This window comes from Tarenaya hassleriana, unplaced genomic scaffold, assembly GCF_000463585.1.
Source record: "Tarenaya hassleriana unplaced genomic scaffold, ASM46358v1 Cleome15, whole genome shotgun sequence".
Taxonomy (NCBI): domain Eukaryota; kingdom Viridiplantae; phylum Streptophyta; class Magnoliopsida; order Brassicales; family Cleomaceae; genus Tarenaya; species Tarenaya hassleriana.
In genome coordinates, this window is record NW_010964923.1 from 2523253 (window position 1) to 2539411 (window position 16159).

At 36.6% G+C, this 16159-nt stretch overlaps 2 protein-coding genes across 3 annotated transcripts in view; one reads left to right on the forward strand and one right to left on the reverse strand.

Moving 5' to 3' along the window:
- The first annotated feature begins 483 nt into the window (after positions 1 to 483).
- LOC104808990 (probable polygalacturonase At3g15720) lies at positions 484 to 3855 on the forward strand. Of its 2 annotated transcripts, XM_010534863.2 has the most exons (10): positions 484 to 836; positions 1048 to 1182; positions 1908 to 2084; positions 2223 to 2250; positions 2362 to 2378; positions 2485 to 2569; positions 2665 to 2746; positions 2875 to 2983; positions 3170 to 3286; positions 3420 to 3855. In XM_010534863.2, exons 1-10 carry the CDS (start codon positions 672 to 674, stop codon positions 3672 to 3674), a joined length of 1170 nt encoding a protein of 389 aa, XP_010533165.1. In that variant the 5' UTR covers positions 484 to 671; the 3' UTR covers positions 3675 to 3855. The 2 variants fall into 2 exon arrangements, with proteins under 2 accessions (XP_010533165.1, XP_010533164.1); XM_010534862.2 differs by having other exon boundaries at positions 486 to 836; positions 2223 to 2249; positions 2362 to 2569.
- LOC104808989 (nuclear pore complex protein NUP205) overlaps positions 3833 to 16159 on the reverse strand; it is an 18024-nt gene continuing 5697 nt past the window's right edge. Inside the window, exons 13-46 of the mRNA XM_010534861.1 lie at positions 15806 to 15922; positions 15507 to 15713; positions 14608 to 14709; positions 14364 to 14507; positions 13619 to 13749; positions 13414 to 13533; positions 13077 to 13194; positions 12769 to 12966; positions 11964 to 12082; positions 11622 to 11772; positions 11365 to 11477; positions 11205 to 11286; positions 11014 to 11100; positions 10793 to 10870; positions 9940 to 10146; positions 9311 to 9403; positions 9127 to 9240; positions 8846 to 9016; positions 8632 to 8687; positions 8468 to 8540; positions 8156 to 8346; positions 7903 to 8029; positions 7751 to 7828; positions 7514 to 7678; positions 6749 to 6913; positions 6528 to 6665; positions 5745 to 5888; positions 5425 to 5547; positions 5229 to 5318; positions 5020 to 5151; positions 4844 to 4944; positions 4565 to 4684; positions 4144 to 4276; positions 3833 to 4062 (exon numbers count right to left, since the gene is read on the reverse strand). Of these exons, the coding sequence (XP_010533163.1) occupies positions 3982 to 4062; positions 4144 to 4276; positions 4565 to 4684; positions 4844 to 4944; positions 5020 to 5151; positions 5229 to 5318; positions 5425 to 5547; positions 5745 to 5888; positions 6528 to 6665; positions 6749 to 6913; positions 7514 to 7678; positions 7751 to 7828; positions 7903 to 8029; positions 8156 to 8346; positions 8468 to 8540; positions 8632 to 8687; positions 8846 to 9016; positions 9127 to 9240; positions 9311 to 9403; positions 9940 to 10146; positions 10793 to 10870; positions 11014 to 11100; positions 11205 to 11286; positions 11365 to 11477; positions 11622 to 11772; positions 11964 to 12082; positions 12769 to 12966; positions 13077 to 13194; positions 13414 to 13533; positions 13619 to 13749; positions 14364 to 14507; positions 14608 to 14709; positions 15507 to 15713; positions 15806 to 15922 (4269 nt within the window). The 3' untranslated portion in view covers positions 3833 to 3981. The remainder of the gene's footprint in view (positions 4063 to 4143; positions 4277 to 4564; positions 4685 to 4843; positions 4945 to 5019; positions 5152 to 5228; positions 5319 to 5424; positions 5548 to 5744; positions 5889 to 6527; positions 6666 to 6748; positions 6914 to 7513; positions 7679 to 7750; positions 7829 to 7902; positions 8030 to 8155; positions 8347 to 8467; positions 8541 to 8631; positions 8688 to 8845; positions 9017 to 9126; positions 9241 to 9310; positions 9404 to 9939; positions 10147 to 10792; positions 10871 to 11013; positions 11101 to 11204; positions 11287 to 11364; positions 11478 to 11621; positions 11773 to 11963; positions 12083 to 12768; positions 12967 to 13076; positions 13195 to 13413; positions 13534 to 13618; positions 13750 to 14363; positions 14508 to 14607; positions 14710 to 15506; positions 15714 to 15805; positions 15923 to 16159) is intronic.

Below are 16159 nucleotides of genomic sequence, written 5' to 3' on the forward strand. Positions count from 1 at the left end.
CACTCTTTCAGTAAATATTTTTTTATTGGTAAAGGTTTGTTCTTTCAGTAAATATTATTATGATTATGTTTTGTTTAAAAGTATTAATAAGTAAAAGTGACTAAATATGAAAAATGCTATTTTACAAAAAACGATACTAAATTATGCAATTTCAATAATTTCTATTTAGTTTAGGTTGTCATAACTAAGCCAAAGAACCTTAGCTAAATATCATTAATTATCTGACGTTTGCTAAATACCCGAACTTTCGACTTATTACCGTACGAAACGGAGACAGGTGCGGTGGAGTTTGACATCTGCCTCCAAAATTAGGGCGCCAACCATTTTAATTTTGGTACAAAACACGATCTCAATTAATCAATTATATTTTTTGCTTATCGGCACGCTGATCTTGATAAGAAATATTTGATTTTGATTTTAATTTTCATTTTTAAAATATTTTTTTATTTACATTGTTGAAAGGGGAAAAAAAAAAAGTGGGTAAAGTTCCATCATGCTTCCATGGAAAGTTGATATTCTTCTCACATTTAAGTTGCAATAAATCACTTTCCATAACGTTTATTTTCCCCCATCTGTTCATATTCTCATCTTACCCTAATCTCATTCTATTAAACTTTTAAAAATAAAATAAAGAAAATTAAATCCAGCCTCTGGACGAACACAAGATCAACATGACGGTTCCGTTGCACAAAAACAGCGGCCGCAAGAATCGTCTTCAAGAATTTCTTGCGTTCTTCGTTCTCTTCATCGGATCTTCACATTTTTCCTCGGCAGAATTCTATTTGGACGTTCTTGATTTTGGAGCAGTTGGTGATGGACACACAAATGATACACAAGTGATGCAATTTATTTCTTCACCATATATATAGTTTTTTTTTTCTCAATGTTTTCGCTTTTGTTGATTTGATTATCATTCATGTTTTGATCATTTTCGTGTTCTTGTTTCGAAATTGAAGCTTCTAATAGTTTTTTTTTTAATTACAAAATTTGTATAACTTTTCATATTAAAGCTGACTGGTTTTTGGTTCATCATTGTACGGTCTGAAGGCGTTTCTTGATGCATGGGATGAAGCATGTGGCTCGTTAGGGAATCCGATTATGGTGATCCCTAAATACATGACGTTTCTTGTTCACCCTCTAGTCTTCAGTGGTCCATGTCGGTCCACAAGCATCACAGTTGCGGTAAATAGAACCTATAGAAAAAAAATTTGATTCTTAACCTTTGCTTTATTTTTATTTTTTTATAGAATTTGAGCGTATATTTCAGGAACAAAAAAAAGATGTATATATACAAGCAGTTTGCAAAATATATTCAGACATCCAAATTTCGAGAGTTTAATCGGTGAAATGGAAACGTTTAACATCTATCTCACCCTGTGTTCGAACTTCAAGTTAACTGAGGAGGAACATTCACATGGGTTTGTCTGTTTTTGGGGTTAGTTTGGACTTCGGTTTAGGATACCCAATTAGAAAAAAATATATATATACTCAGGCTAGAAATTCTAACATCTTTTAGAAAATCAAAATCCAAATCTCATGGAACTGTATAGAGGAATACAACGTCAATAACAACCTTTGTTCTCCGATTGTGTAAGAGATGAAACGAACCAATTGTAACATGTTCATGAAAATATATCGGAAGGTGCATTTCGTTAACCCTTTTCTTTAATAAAATAGTTTGTTAGTATATATATGTAAAACATCCTTGAATTTTTTATAAAAATTGTAGGGAATCGTTCTTGTTCTTATTATTGACAATCAAAGAGTTTAGATACACAACATAATTTCCTTTAGTAGAACTCTTAAATCTATTAGGGAATTTATGTAAACTCTCCGTGATTCATTCAAACGAAAATGCGAACAAGGTACATAATGATTACTATGGGTTGTTTGTGAATTTATGGTAGGTAATAGGAACGGTTATTGCGCCGGATTCTCCTGCTGCGTGGAAGGGAAAGGATCCCGGGAAATGGCTTGAGTTCATCGATGTTAGCGGTCTGACAGTCGCTGGTTTGGGGTTCGGAGCTCTCAACGGCCGTGGATTGGCATGGTGGAATCAATCTTGCAGAGATCATCCGAGATTGGTAATTTTCCGGAGACAAATCTTCATTTCTAACTCAATTCTACCGTCACATCGCATATCCGATTCTTTAACATAGTATGTTCATTCTATTTGCAAACCCTTTCTGCGTCGTGTGAGTCTAACTTCGTTTTCTTTTCAGCAAGGATGCACTTCTGTTGCGCCAACAGTTGAGTAATTCTACCAAAATAAACACAAAAGAGTTTTGGCTGATCAAAAGCCTAGAACCATACAAAGAATATTTAACCTAATTTGGAAAAATGGTTGGTATTTTTTCGCAGGCGTTAACATTTTCGGGGTGCAATTCGAGCAGTCTCAACGATATTGTATCGTTAAACAGTTCGCAGACACATTTCCTCATCATAAACAGTAAGGCGATAACGGTAAGTAATGTGATGATGCAGGCCCCCGAGCTCAGCCCTAACACGGATGGCATCCACATTCACTCCTCTCATGACGTTTTCATCACCAATTCCGTATTTTCTACGGGTTTGTATATAAGTTTTCTCGGTATATTTTTAAGATTGAATAGTTGAAAAAGCTGTAATTTGTAAATCGGGTGAGTTTTTCACGAGTTTTTGTAGGTGATGATTGCATATCGATTGGAGACTATACGTCTAATGTCGTTATTACTAACGTTATATGCGGCCCTGGCCATGGTATAAGGTATATCATACATTTTTCTGTGGCTTTTCGATATCGTTAAAACCACGTAACATATATTATTTCGAACCACGCTTAAAATCCGAGATCATATGCCGGTTCTTAATTTTGTTTTTTGTGGAGTGAAACAGTATTGGCAGTTTAGGGAGAGGAGGAAACTCTGTGCAAGTAGAGAATATTCATGTGAGCAGATCATATCTTAAGGGTACTACCAATGGATTAAGGATCAAGACTTGGCAGGTCTTGGTTTTTCCATTTTTATTTTTATTTTCGATATTAATTTCATTTCTCTTTTCTCTCTCTCTTTTGAAGTACATTTCTTGCATGGATTCACAGTGAACATGCATTTAATACACTAAGGGTCGGTCATTTTTCATGCTTTGTCGATGATATTGATACCTCGAGCTTCTGTTTATGTAAATGAAGGTCGGAAGAGGATATGTTCGAAACGTTCTGTTCCAAGACATCACGTTTGATTCCGTCCAAAACCCGATAATCATCGATCAAAACTACTGCTCCGAGAAAGGTTTGTGCAAAGAAATGGTAAGTATCTATACTTGATAACCGATATTATATCGGGTTTTTCAGATACCCGACTCCATATCCAATTCCAAAAACCTAAATTGTGCCACTGGTTCCGAAACCCTAATGGATTTTCTTTTCCTCTGTGGTGTAGCCGACCGGAGTTCACATAACCAATGTGACATACACAAAAATGGTGGGATCGTCGAGCACAGCCGTCGCCATAAACTTTGACTGCGACCGCTCGGTTCCGTGCACGGGATTAAACCTTCGGTATATTTACCTTTGGCCCGTGCCGACAGACCTCGATGGAACATCCAAGATCACACCTGCTGTGACCACGAGCTGCGCCAATGCTCATGGCTATGCCGTTCAAGTCGACCCTCCTGTTTCTTGCCTCCAGTCCTGATGTTAAAGACTTTACCTTTCCAGGAAGATTCTTTAGGGTTCAGTCCCGATTTTGTACATCCCGGGTGCACGGTTTCACCTCACGCCTCGATTATAATGACCTTTTGCACCTCTGTGTGCCTCGTATGATGTTTTTGCATTTGATAAAAAACTATTTGCTTAAAAAAACTTCGTTTTACTCTGGGAAGAGATCCTACCCAACTTGTAAAATAAATATCATGGAATTGGACACACATGATGCGAGCAACAAGAAAACACGATAAATTCGCGAGTTGTGATTCTAACCTATATGTTCGCTCGAGAGCTTGTTATGAACATTTCTGGACCGCCGTTTCTTTAACAGTAGTCGCCAGTCTGTGGAACACCTTGAGGTTGTGTCCTACTTTTTCCTGCCAAAGGGATGTGACAGATCAGAATCATCGGATGGCAAGAGATCATTATGCCATAATATTAGGATATCGATTTTTTACCTCGTTCAGTAATGCGAGTCTTTCTAACGTAGGTGTCAGTTTGCCACACAAAAGCGACATTTCTTGCTGCGGATGAGATTTTGAACCATTAGTGATGGCCTTCTGTGATCCACCGTCACTTGGAAGAACAGACCTGCAAAGTGCATTGTTTAAGCAGAAATCCATAAGAGCAATCGCTAGGTACAACATATTCAAACAAATTAATTTTGCCAAAGTTCAGAATGCAGCACGGTTCGATTCCTAATATATGTTGATTGTTCCATTGGATTTTTATTTAACATCTTGATTTACAACCGTACAAAAGATTAACGTAGAACAAAGTATAAATGGCAACTAAATTAATGATTTTGCATGGAGATTTATCGATGGAATTTTCTAAAACTTTAACGTCAATTGATGAAAACTGATTTTCGGTATGTACCTATCTTGAAGATGTATCAAAATGATGTTCATCACATGTTCGGCTAGTTGCAGAAGCAAAGCAATTAGCTGGTCTCTGTTACCCACAATTTGGCACATTTCCACCATTGCAATGTATCTCCTGAAAAAGGTTTATAGTAATAAACCATGACAAGTAAAATATCATTTGATAGGCAACATTTGGTAAAATAGACATAGTATCAGCAACCATGTCCACGCGAAGCAATTGCTCTGTCATATATCCACAGGCTACAAAAGAGAGAGAATAAAATTAACTAACCTCTTCTGTATATTGTCGGATGATGAAACATATTCTTGTCGATCACACATTTTGATGACCTCATCAACTTCTTGTCTAGAGAGCTCGTTTATGTCTCTAATCTGCAAACCAGAAATAAAATATCCTGAATGGGCCATGAAAAGAGGAAACAGAATAGTATGAAATGTTTTTGTCACCTTGTGAAGGAGCAAGAACTTTTTCTCCGCTGCTCTCTCAAGGGAATCGGTCACATAAGAAATAAGAGATGCGAGTAGCATTAGAGTAGGTGGCCGTAGTCCAGTAAAATTGCCAAAAGCTTCATCTGAAATCTGTAGAGGAAACAGATTTAGTGAAATGCCAAAACAAATACAAACAACACAAAAGAAATACAGGGCTGAATTAGTACCTGCAGTCTCAATGATTTCTTTGTCACCAGGAAATATAAATAAGAAGTCAAGCTAAAGCACAACTGAGATAACTTGAGCTCCAGCTTCGTCTGTCCAGAAAAGAGGAATAGAAATATAAATTCAAAGACTATAAGAAATCGAGCACAGGATTAAAAGCAATGACTTGTGGTATGCTAGAATATTCCTGCCATGTACCTCAACGCCTTTTCCTGTCCGTGAAGAGACAGATTTATCAGCCCAGCTGGTGAATAGCATGATCATCATGCCAAAGAGCCCTTGAATAAACCCGTGTCCATCATTCTCTTCATAAGGCCAAACCTAGAGTACAAGCAAAAACAAATTTTAGAAACAATCAACCAAATACCGATGGAAATTCAAGGAGCCTCCTCCGAAAAACCAATTAAGAAAAGAGAAACACGGGTCCCTAAATAACAAAAAGAATTCTTTGGTCTAGTTTCAGATTCCTGTGTTTTTTGAACTTTCTAAAACAGAAACATTAATCTGAAAGCCCTTACCTTGCTCAGTATTCCAACTGCAAGGTTTATTTGCTCCATCAATAAATCATCAGCTTGGAAAATGTCTTCCCGAAGAAGTTGGTCAAAAAGAAATTGATGTCCCTTGATAAACTCCATGACTTCCCTAACAATTTTATTCTTCACCTATAAAATGTCCAGATGAAATGAGGATATGGAGAGGAAAAAAGTTTTACTACAAACTAGTAAAACAAATATGCGGAAAACACTGACAAGGACACCATATTATGGGAGACCCATATTCAAAGAGAAAAGAAACCCAAAACAGATGACAGGCATTCATGTTTTAGAAAAAATAATTTGCAGCTGATGAAGGGAAGATCTAGAAAAAAAAGTTAGAATCTGAAGGAATGACCTAGAATAATTCAGTAGTAAAATTGACTAGAGATGTTGTAAAGGTTTCAAATAAGCATATTTCCTCTTTTTAGTAAAGACAAATAAAAACACATCGGCAGGTTCAAGACTTCACTGGTATAGCAAAATTTAAATCATATGACTTCTAGTTTTCTGCCAGATTTCTCCAGGACATTTCTTTTAATGGGAAACCAAAATGTCAACAGAGGCATTTAAACTGTTGAAGGTTAACAATTCTTATGCTGTTTCTCAAACAAGAAGAGAGGATGATGTCAAAAGTAAGCCTCAAGAAACCAGTAACTCGAGCCAAGCTATCAACGAGTTGGTTAGGAGCTATTCCAGTGTATTTCAAAATTTTCAATGCATAAAATAATTCATAAAATCATCTGGACATAAGAAAAGGGAGCTGACCTCAAAGAACTCAGAAGTATCCACCAATGACGTTAGAGAAAACACCAATCTCAAGACAGCGGTGGTTAATGTTCGCTGCTTTTGCACATCATATGCTATGTCCTTCTGAAGTTTTATATCAGCTGCTCTCATATTTCCCTGGAAGGTTTTTTTTTTCCTCAAAAACATAGAAAAAATTGAGAACACAAGAAGAACTAACAAATCTTGAGATAGCATCTTACCTTAAAACTAATAGCTTTGCATGAAGCAATATGTTCCAGAGCACCCATGGAAAAGAGGACCTGAGCTCCAGACTTCCCATACTTGTGGCTAAGTCTCAGTAGTAACGCAAGTTCTGCTTCTAAGGTACATGCTCGTTGTAGTGACAAAAGTGAATGCATGCCATCCTGCGTAAACAAATAGCAATAATCATGCTACTAAAACAAGTGCACAGATGCACAGATCTGTGATAACATATATTCACAAAAGATCATGTATCATAAACAGGTAAACTAGCAACATTTTGTACACCCATGGTTATATCAGACAGGTACTCAAATACTTGAATTTGTAGCATGAAATGCCAATGACCTTCCTACCATAAATGTTATTGCATATAAATCAGAAAGTCCAGCCAACTGTTACTTGGCTGCAATATGACCCACTTTTAAGAAGACTGGATATGTCCACAAATTATTCTGAAGGATTCAGGAATGAGGAATCTTATTACATAATTATATAAACATTTACATGAGCTCATAGTTTTGTATCTCCACTCCTAGCTACTAGGTGGACATCATTTACTTAAATGCAAAAGTTGAAGATGAGGGTTTATCCTATCAACTGAAACCTTTGATGCTGGTATGTGAAGAAAATTAGTTCTCTATAACACTTTAATTAAACCTGAATCCTTAAATGGCTAATTTACCCCCCTCACTACTAACTTCAAAGGAAAATACAACTCCACAGACAACAATCAACACTCCGCAGCGAATAGAAAATGCTACCTGGCAGGAGATATTACTGATGCTGCCAAAGCACGATCGTATAAAACCTCTGCTTTGAAGTTGACTAAGGAAATATCTCTCATGATCAATACAAACAAGAGCTTCCAGAACGTAGAGTGATATAGTCTTTCCAGGTTCACTGCCTTGACTTGCATCCTTGATCACCTAGAATTTGGAATTTAAACATGAAATACTGCAAAGGATTGTGGTTCACATGGATACAAAAGCAACAACTACCAGATCCAAGATGGCTTGAGCCTCTTTCCTTATGATAGCAAAGTTGGCATGAGCCAGGTCAGCCTGCTCTTTGTCAATCTGAAACAACAGTGGAAAAGTCAAAACTGATACATGGTTACGAACGAAGAAACTGATACATCAGTAACACATGCCTTCTGGATATCCAAATCTTCACCATCTTGTTCATCGAGCAACATGAATTGTAGAACTGATGTTGGCACATCTAGAGCAAGCATATGCTGACAGTACTGGAAGTAGCTCAAGAGTAATGCGTATTGGCTGGTGTAAAAATATAAATGTGTCAGGAATACACTAAAATTAGTTAAGCTACCCAATTGGGCAAACAGAATAAACCATTGCGAAGGATAAGAAAGCACAAAGCAAGTGATGAAACTTAAATCTTACCGCCTTCTCAAAGCTTCCGATGATTCATGTCTTAGAATTGCCATGATAAGTTTAAACAGAATTGAGTGACAAGCACCAGTCGATAATTGTTTAACCATCATAACATCTAGACATGTCACACTGTCTGAATTCAAGGCACCGTGATATAGATATCTTTCATCGCGAAGTTTGGCCATGCAGGTAAGTGCAACCTAGCAACATTTACAATTATTTTATGCATACCCCATTTAAGGATAAAAAACTACCAAAAAAAGAGATAGGACCAAGTTCTGCAGGGAAAAGTAAACCGAAAACAAAAAACAGAGATAGTACCTGAGTAAGTACAAATGCCATTTTCAATGAACAATCTGGAGAAGCCGAGGCACTAAGGGAGCCATCAAGAATCCTGTCAAATGACCAAAGCAGAGGAAGTCATGCACTGTTCGAGTGAGTTTTGGTTGCAAGAACAAAAAAAGCACGAAATGGAGGATACACACTGATACAAAATTTCAGATCGATTTTCCAGAGAAGATAGTCTTCTGCAAACAGACACCTACAACAAAGGTATAAAAACATAACAAAGAGATTGAGTACTTGATTTCTCGAAACTGTAAAAGAGAAAAGAGCAGCATTTTCTTTTATTCTGTGATATTTAGGTGATCTAATAACTTCATAGCATTAGAAAACCATAAAAAGGAACCAAAAAAAAACCTCAACAATCTGTGACCAGCCAGCCAACATATGAAGTTGGCCAGCCTGCTCCTCAAGGTTTTTGTTATACTTCCACCCCCATCTCAAGAGCTGTTGGACTGTCTCTCTAACATCATTAAGCTCAGCTTCATTGGGAAAATTATCCAATTGGGGAAATCCAGAATGGAATTTCTGAAATGCAGAAGCAGAATCAGCACGAGTATTTTAGCATCTAATTTGTGAGGACAAAACTTTATAACATCCTTAAACTACAGGTAATAGCAATTATCACAAGGACCAACCTGCCAAAGTTTGTTGCTGAAGGAAGCTAGATCAATCAAGCGATCACCACGCTCAGAATAATAATGGATACCATCCCTGCCGGAGGTACCACGGCTCCCAAGTATATCCTCTACCTACAAGGCATGTGTCATATTTGAGGCACTAGAATCAATGCAGATATATGGTTTTATACGTGAATCCTACCAGTATGTGATACTTTGGATTTGGCACAATTTGTGGAATCCTCATGGAGGTGTCAGGAGACCTAAATTGAAGAATTTCGAGCAATGCTAAGACCTGAATTCAATCCAAAAAGACAAGTCAAGTTAAGACAGCAGCAACTCTACAAAAAAATCTAAGTAGGGAAGAAAGAATAACACAAATGTGATATTGAGAAGTCAGTGTTAGAAAATTTTGCTGCACAAAAATGAAGGCATCATATACTCCCATACAGAGAAAAATAATGAATCGCATGCACACAAACTAACATATCAGCCAGAAATGCCATGGACCACCTCACAAGACAAAAAAGAAGGCATCATATATTCCCATAGAGAGAAAAATTATGAATCACATGCACACAAACTACCATATCAGTCAGACATGCCATGGACCACCTCACAATACTAAATATACTACTCGATTTAGAATGAGTCAGGACACACCATGGGAGCTAAACCCCATATCAAGATGAATGCTACTGAAAACATGTCAAAAAAATAAGCATACATAGTTCTAATAAAACGGCTAGGGAAAAAAGATGCCTTACAGTACAGCATCATAGCTTTGCAGCTAAAGAAAAGAAGTAGAAACATCATATGACTTATCCTCACCTTACTTTTAGAGATGGAACTAGTTCCAGCATAATCAACACCATCCTGAAGAGCGTAGTTACTGGAAGTAACAAGTTCATTTCCCCTTTCAGCGACCTCCCCCCCAAAAAGATGAGCAAGGATGCTCTGGCATGCCTCTTGATGAGCCGAACTACTCCCAGACCCAACGTGCAACGTAACAGCTAAAAGCTTTAACAGCCATGCCCTCTGCAAAAGGTTAAAGTGTGAGAAATCAGCACAACCATATCAATAACAAAGAACCATGCAATAACTTCTGCGGTGTAATAAATCATTGATTATTCGTTGACAAATAGCAGCAAGCTCTTACACTTGGGCTAAGAAGAGTCAGAAAAAACGAAGCTAAGGTAATAATACAATTAGAGATCTACTGAATGGACAAATTTAGGCAGTAAAATGTTTAATACTCAAGGAAGGAAAACACAAATATGAATGTATACAGTGTTTTGACTACCAAGCAGTACAAACAGCACAATACAAACGACAGTCATACAACACGGGCCACTGACATTGTTGACTGTGTTACAACAGAAGAAATAGTGCATAAAGATGTGTCATCATTTGTAATTTATGATTACACAACTAGAACACTTGAATCTATTCCAAAAACAAAAAGAAAGGCGCAATCACACACAGCTTGGAAAAGACACATTTTAAAGGAGCCCACTCTCATTCATAAGGTGGATAAAAGAAGGGTGCATTAGGAAAAACCCTAAACCCTAAACAAACTGTATGATGTACGATGACAGATAGTTTAACTGGTAAAGCCACAACAATGAAATTAATTGATTATGAACTCCTTGGCTCGACATCAAGTCATATAGGATATTCACACCTGATGAAGAGAACTGATACGAAGCGCCTGGTTGCCACTTCTCTTAGGAAGTGTAGCAACACCAATGGTATCAAGATGCTGCCACAAAAAACATACAAGAAAATAAATAACCACAAATTATAAAAAAACCACTTAAGATCTTGTACGTGATAGGGCATTAGGTATATAGAAAGAACAGCATTCTATTAACTTCAAGTTAGAAAAGAAAAACCTAGTTATACCTGAATGAAGAACTGATATTTTTTGCTACTTAGGAGATCCATAGTTGGTCCGCTGGTTAATGGATCCAAACTCAACTCGTAAAAGAGCTGTGAGAACAAATGTTATGGTACAAAATGCAGCTAGTCAATTATTTTTTTTATTTTTCTTTGAAAGACACTGATGCTTATTGGACTGTATCAGAATGTCTCACCTGAAAACCAAACTCAAAGAGTAAAAAATTTATGTCCGGGTTTGGAAGCTTCTCCAACATTTCAAGAATGACCTTCAGACAACTGCAAATTGCATAACAGAAAATAGCTGATGGTCTAGGAATCATAAATAATGCTCTAAATCCAAATAACAATTAAGACCTGTAGTGAAATTTAGGCTGCAATACTGTCCCTTCCACAGGTGAGTCCGTATCAAACTTAAGAAGCAAATGTGTGACATTTGGAGCTGGCCGGTTAATATTATCAATAAGAAGCTGCAAAGATAAATATCATATATCAACCAAGAATGTATTGGAACTGTACAGGTTAATCAGTTCCTGCCCAAGATAACGACCAAGTAATGGGCACATAAAAAGACAGCCTTTTAACTGAACCAAAAATTAGTGTGAACAACTAACCTGCATAATAAGAACTCCAGGATCATCACGACTGTTCTCAATAATTTCACCCTCTTCCAATCGTAACTCAAGACAGGCAGCATAATCCTCCACCAAGGGGTTAGAAGCATTAAATTTTATCAACAACGGTACAAGCCCAGCCATGCGAGAGCTGCCACCAAAAGTATGTTAAATCAAAATCAACAAACTCAATCCCTATATACAAGGGCAGAATTATCTATACACCAAAGGGTTTGTAGCAGCAAGGATGCTATATACTGGCTGCTACTTGCAACAAGAAATTTTTTGGCATAGACTAAAAAAAAGAGAAAAATTGTAGCCCGACAAAGATAATGTTAGCACCTTAAAACACTCATGATTTTAATCGAGGATTGCTGTATCTGTGGCAGAGAATCATATCTGACATACTCCAACAACGCAACAATTTGGGAATGATCTTGCGAGAGTATAATATCCAAGGGCTGCACCGAAAACAACGGTAATTTTAAATATCCACCATGAGCCTCAATAATGCGAAATAAAAAGCAGAAAAGTGTTGTTTGTGTGCTTACTTTTTTTTAGCTATAACCAATAGGGCCCTAATCCCACACACCTTCGGATGTCTACTTAAATATCATGTGTCCAGTTTCAAATTTTTAAAAACTCTATTGAATAGTTAAGTCAAATAAATCTGAGTTCAGTCTCAATTGGGAAAAAAAGAATATAGTAACCAATAAATAGAAGTAGTTGAATCCGAGATAAATGGTGCACATACACATTCCAATAACCTCTTGCTGAAAGTAAATAAGATCTCGACCAAATAGTACAATTGGAGAAATCTAACTTCACTCCGTATTAGGAACAAGATGATTATATTAATTATGAACATAGAGTTATAGTAGAAGAAAATAATAGTAACTGTAAGGTCATAATCTTACTTTGTATCCCTTTAAGAAAGGACTACGAAAGATGGAAAAAATATAATAAATGCAGTAGAACAAATTAGCTATATCTGAAGACAATGATACGAACTTCAGTACAAATACTAGCAAGCTCCAACTGCATGTTTGGAAAACCTAAGAATTTTAAATATATCTCCAGCTCTACATGTTTGTCGCAATACGTTGGGTAAGAAATAAAGCTTCAAGGCTTTAAAATAACTTAGTACCTGGTATAATGGACGCCAAAAATCTGAAACAAACATATCCTTCTCAAAGATGAGCAGTAAGATTTCCAAAGAAAGCTGTACAGCCTTTTCTAATATCTTCCCATAAGTTTTACTCATCCGTTCACTGATGATGGAATTGACACCAAGCTGAAGGATACCAATAAGGTTTCGATAGACAGTTTTACCACTCATGAAATCCTGCCACAGAAAAGGAAGAGGTCAAACTATGTTACATTCTTATTTAAGAAGGGAATTATAAGTTCCCCATCAAACCAAACAATAAACAAAGAAATACATGAAATGATTACTTTTAGTAATTCTATGACAGGTAGCTGCGCTTGCAGTGAAGATGTTTCAACTGAAAACTGTGATTGATCAACAAAACTGTCAAGATCCTCCTCTTGAATGTCATACATGCTTAAAATCCTGAAGTCAATAAGTGAAAATCTTAACATTACTTCAACAAATCGGAAAACTGACAGAAATTAAGACAAGTAAATAAAAGATAATTTAAGAGCATTGATATAAAGAAGTGTAAAGACGTAGTAATATGATTTTTGGTTCAGGGCCGATTCCCGAAACGGAATTCATATTGAGGGATGCACTAGCAATCCTAGGAAATTCTTTAAAAAAAATAGAGCTTACATGTGAAAATGTTGAAGACTTGCCACGACCAATTGCCATTTGTCGCTAGGATCTGAATATGCCCTCTGAGGGAATGGTGCAAATACATGATCATATATGAATCTAAAGATGCCAATAAATCTACAAAACAAAAGGCACACAAGTTAGAGAAAGTAAACAGAGGGATTAAGATTCATGCAGAAACTTAACAACCGAAGGCTAGTACCTACGCCCTCGATCAGCTAGATCTTTTTCTCCAGCAATAAGAGCATTGATCAGATTAAGGAAAGATATAGTGGACGGATATTGTTCTCTCCGTGCTTCTATTTCATTTATCTCGAATTGCATGTCATAAACCTGCACATAAAGTGACCAGTGATCACTTAGCATCAGGCTTCTTCCAAAACAAACAGAACACTCCCTTTTGACCTTAGAACAATAATTAGAAAAATTATTCTTGAAATGACCAAAAAAGCTATGAGTCAAGAAGAAACCATACACGAATATTCAAGAAAAATCAAAGTCGAACTTAAGAATCTTTTTCAGTGAATAGGCATATAAAATCTTTATTTATGACACAGTCAGACACCAATATTACAAAAGAAAGCAACATTTCAGCTTGCAAAGAGTCTGTACTATCTATTAAGTACTAACACCAGAATGCATGGTTGAGAAAGGGTTAAAAATACTTATAATCTTACTCCATATTTTATGCTGAATCAATCAATTTAAAATGGAAATGTATAACAACGAAACTGTTTTACTGAAGACTTGCCAATACAAGCATATATCTATTGAATACTATTCGAGTTAATTATAATAAAATATAAAAACCAACATATTTGATTATATTACATGGAAAAAAATTAAATATAAGTCTGATCAGCATGACTAATTAGTAAAAGCTACTTAGGATTAACAAAATATAACTCTTAGTTATAATAGTTATCTCATGACATCTTGATGCTAACCTGAGCAGCCATGGGCTGCGCAGCGTTTCCAGCCGGGGTTCCAACAACTACTGGCAGATCATATTGCTCCAGGTAGGTCCAAATAGAGTCCCTCAACTCAGGGAACACATGAACAAAGGCAGCAATGGTATTCCTCAAAGAACCCTGCAGAACAATGTAATTACCATTTATATAAGCTTAGTAAAAACCAGATCTTTACCACAGTTACCAAGGCAAAGCGAAGATTCTTCGGCATGTCACTGACCTTCAGATATGGAGGCACATTCTCATAACCAAGGAGCTTAAACAACGGTTCAATGTCAGGGAACCAATTTTTCCTCTCGATGGGGCTCCCATTTTTAATGACCTGCAGTAACATGAGAAAAGACCCATTCACCACTTCTTCAAAATTTACTTTCATCAAGAAAACCAAAAACATGAAATAGTTGACCAACATGAGTAAAGATCAACCTGCAAAACAGGAATGTCAGAGATAAAGCAAAATCTTTTACACAGCTCAAAAATACTTGAACCATGACAGGAGAATCTTTACGGTTCAAACCTCACTTTAGCAGACATCATGCAGATATTTAGATTATTAAAGGCGTGTTAGTATTCTTTATATTGCATGCAACTATAAGATTTTAATTGACTATATAAAAGCAGGTATTAGTCCAGTACATGACAACATACCATGAGAGCATAAACACATGGAACAACTTACTATAGTTCACAGTAAGAAGAGAATAATTTATGTGCAAGGATAAAAGATGGTGATGTTTACAGTTAAAGAGACCAACTGCAGAATGCAATAGAATAGGAGTTCAAGTGAGAAAAAAAAACACAATGCATATACAATTCACGAAAACTACAAAAAGAGGGACACTATAGAGCCAGAGAAACGACACCTACTAAAACTCATGTCCACGTCACATACATTGTTCAATATCAGTCTATCCACAGATCAAAACTAAAATTCACATGCCTTGGCTTCAGTTTTAGAGGTACCAAAAGTTAAGAAACTAGAAACAAATCGTATCTAGTGAAAGTTCCTAAGCATACCAGCTGAAGTCTCTTAGAGAAAAAGCATCACGTAAACGTAAAACAATAGAAAATGCGGACTGAAAGTTGAAAGAGCAAATTTTTTAAACAAGTTATTATGACCTTCTGGAGTACGTTCACATACGCAACAAGTGCTCTTGCATCGCCTTCCTGAAACTCAGGCATCATGGCTCCAGTAGTTTGAAGAGACTGCTTGAACTTCTCATCATAAATTCTAATGCAATCAAACAAAGTGCTCCATCCTATACTGCGGAATGCTCTACCCTGGAGTAACTCGTAAACCTTAGAAGCGCCTTCCTGAGTGGAGGCCTGAAAGGGAATGAAGATGTTGTCAAAAGAACTCGATGAACACTCAAATAAATGTGCTCCCTCCAATGCAATTACTTGAGGACTTTCCATACCAAGGTACTCAGCATTTCCAAGAAGGCCACAAGAGTTTGAAAATTAGTATGGTCCTCTCCGGCAAAACTCACAAATGTCCACAAGACATCATTTCCAGCGAGTAACTCAGGCTCTTTCTGTAAATGATCATATAAATCATAAAAGATACGACAGTAGAAATATGGAATGACAAATGAAAGCCGACTGAGTGAGATTCTAATGATATAAAATTTTCTGCACAGGATGTACGTTTATGCATATTGACAAACAATGTTAGCTATGACAAAACTAATTCTAAATAAATTGGTTCCAGATAGCAAGTAAATTTCAGATGTCAAAGATCTGTTTAAGAAACAAAGGGGGGGGGGGGGGGG

Coding starts and splice junctions, on each gene's coding strand:
- LOC104808990 (XM_010534862.2), top strand. CDS start 672: ATGACGGTTCCGTTGCACAAAAACAGCGGCCGCAAGAATCGTCTTCAA. Junction 1,183..1,907: donor CCACAAGCATCACAGTTGCG/GTAAATAGAACC, acceptor AATTTATGGTAG/GTAATAGGAACGGTTATTGC. Junction 2,984..3,169: donor TAAGGATCAAGACTTGGCAG/GTCTTGGTTTTT, acceptor ATGTAAATGAAG/GTCGGAAGAGGATATGTTCG.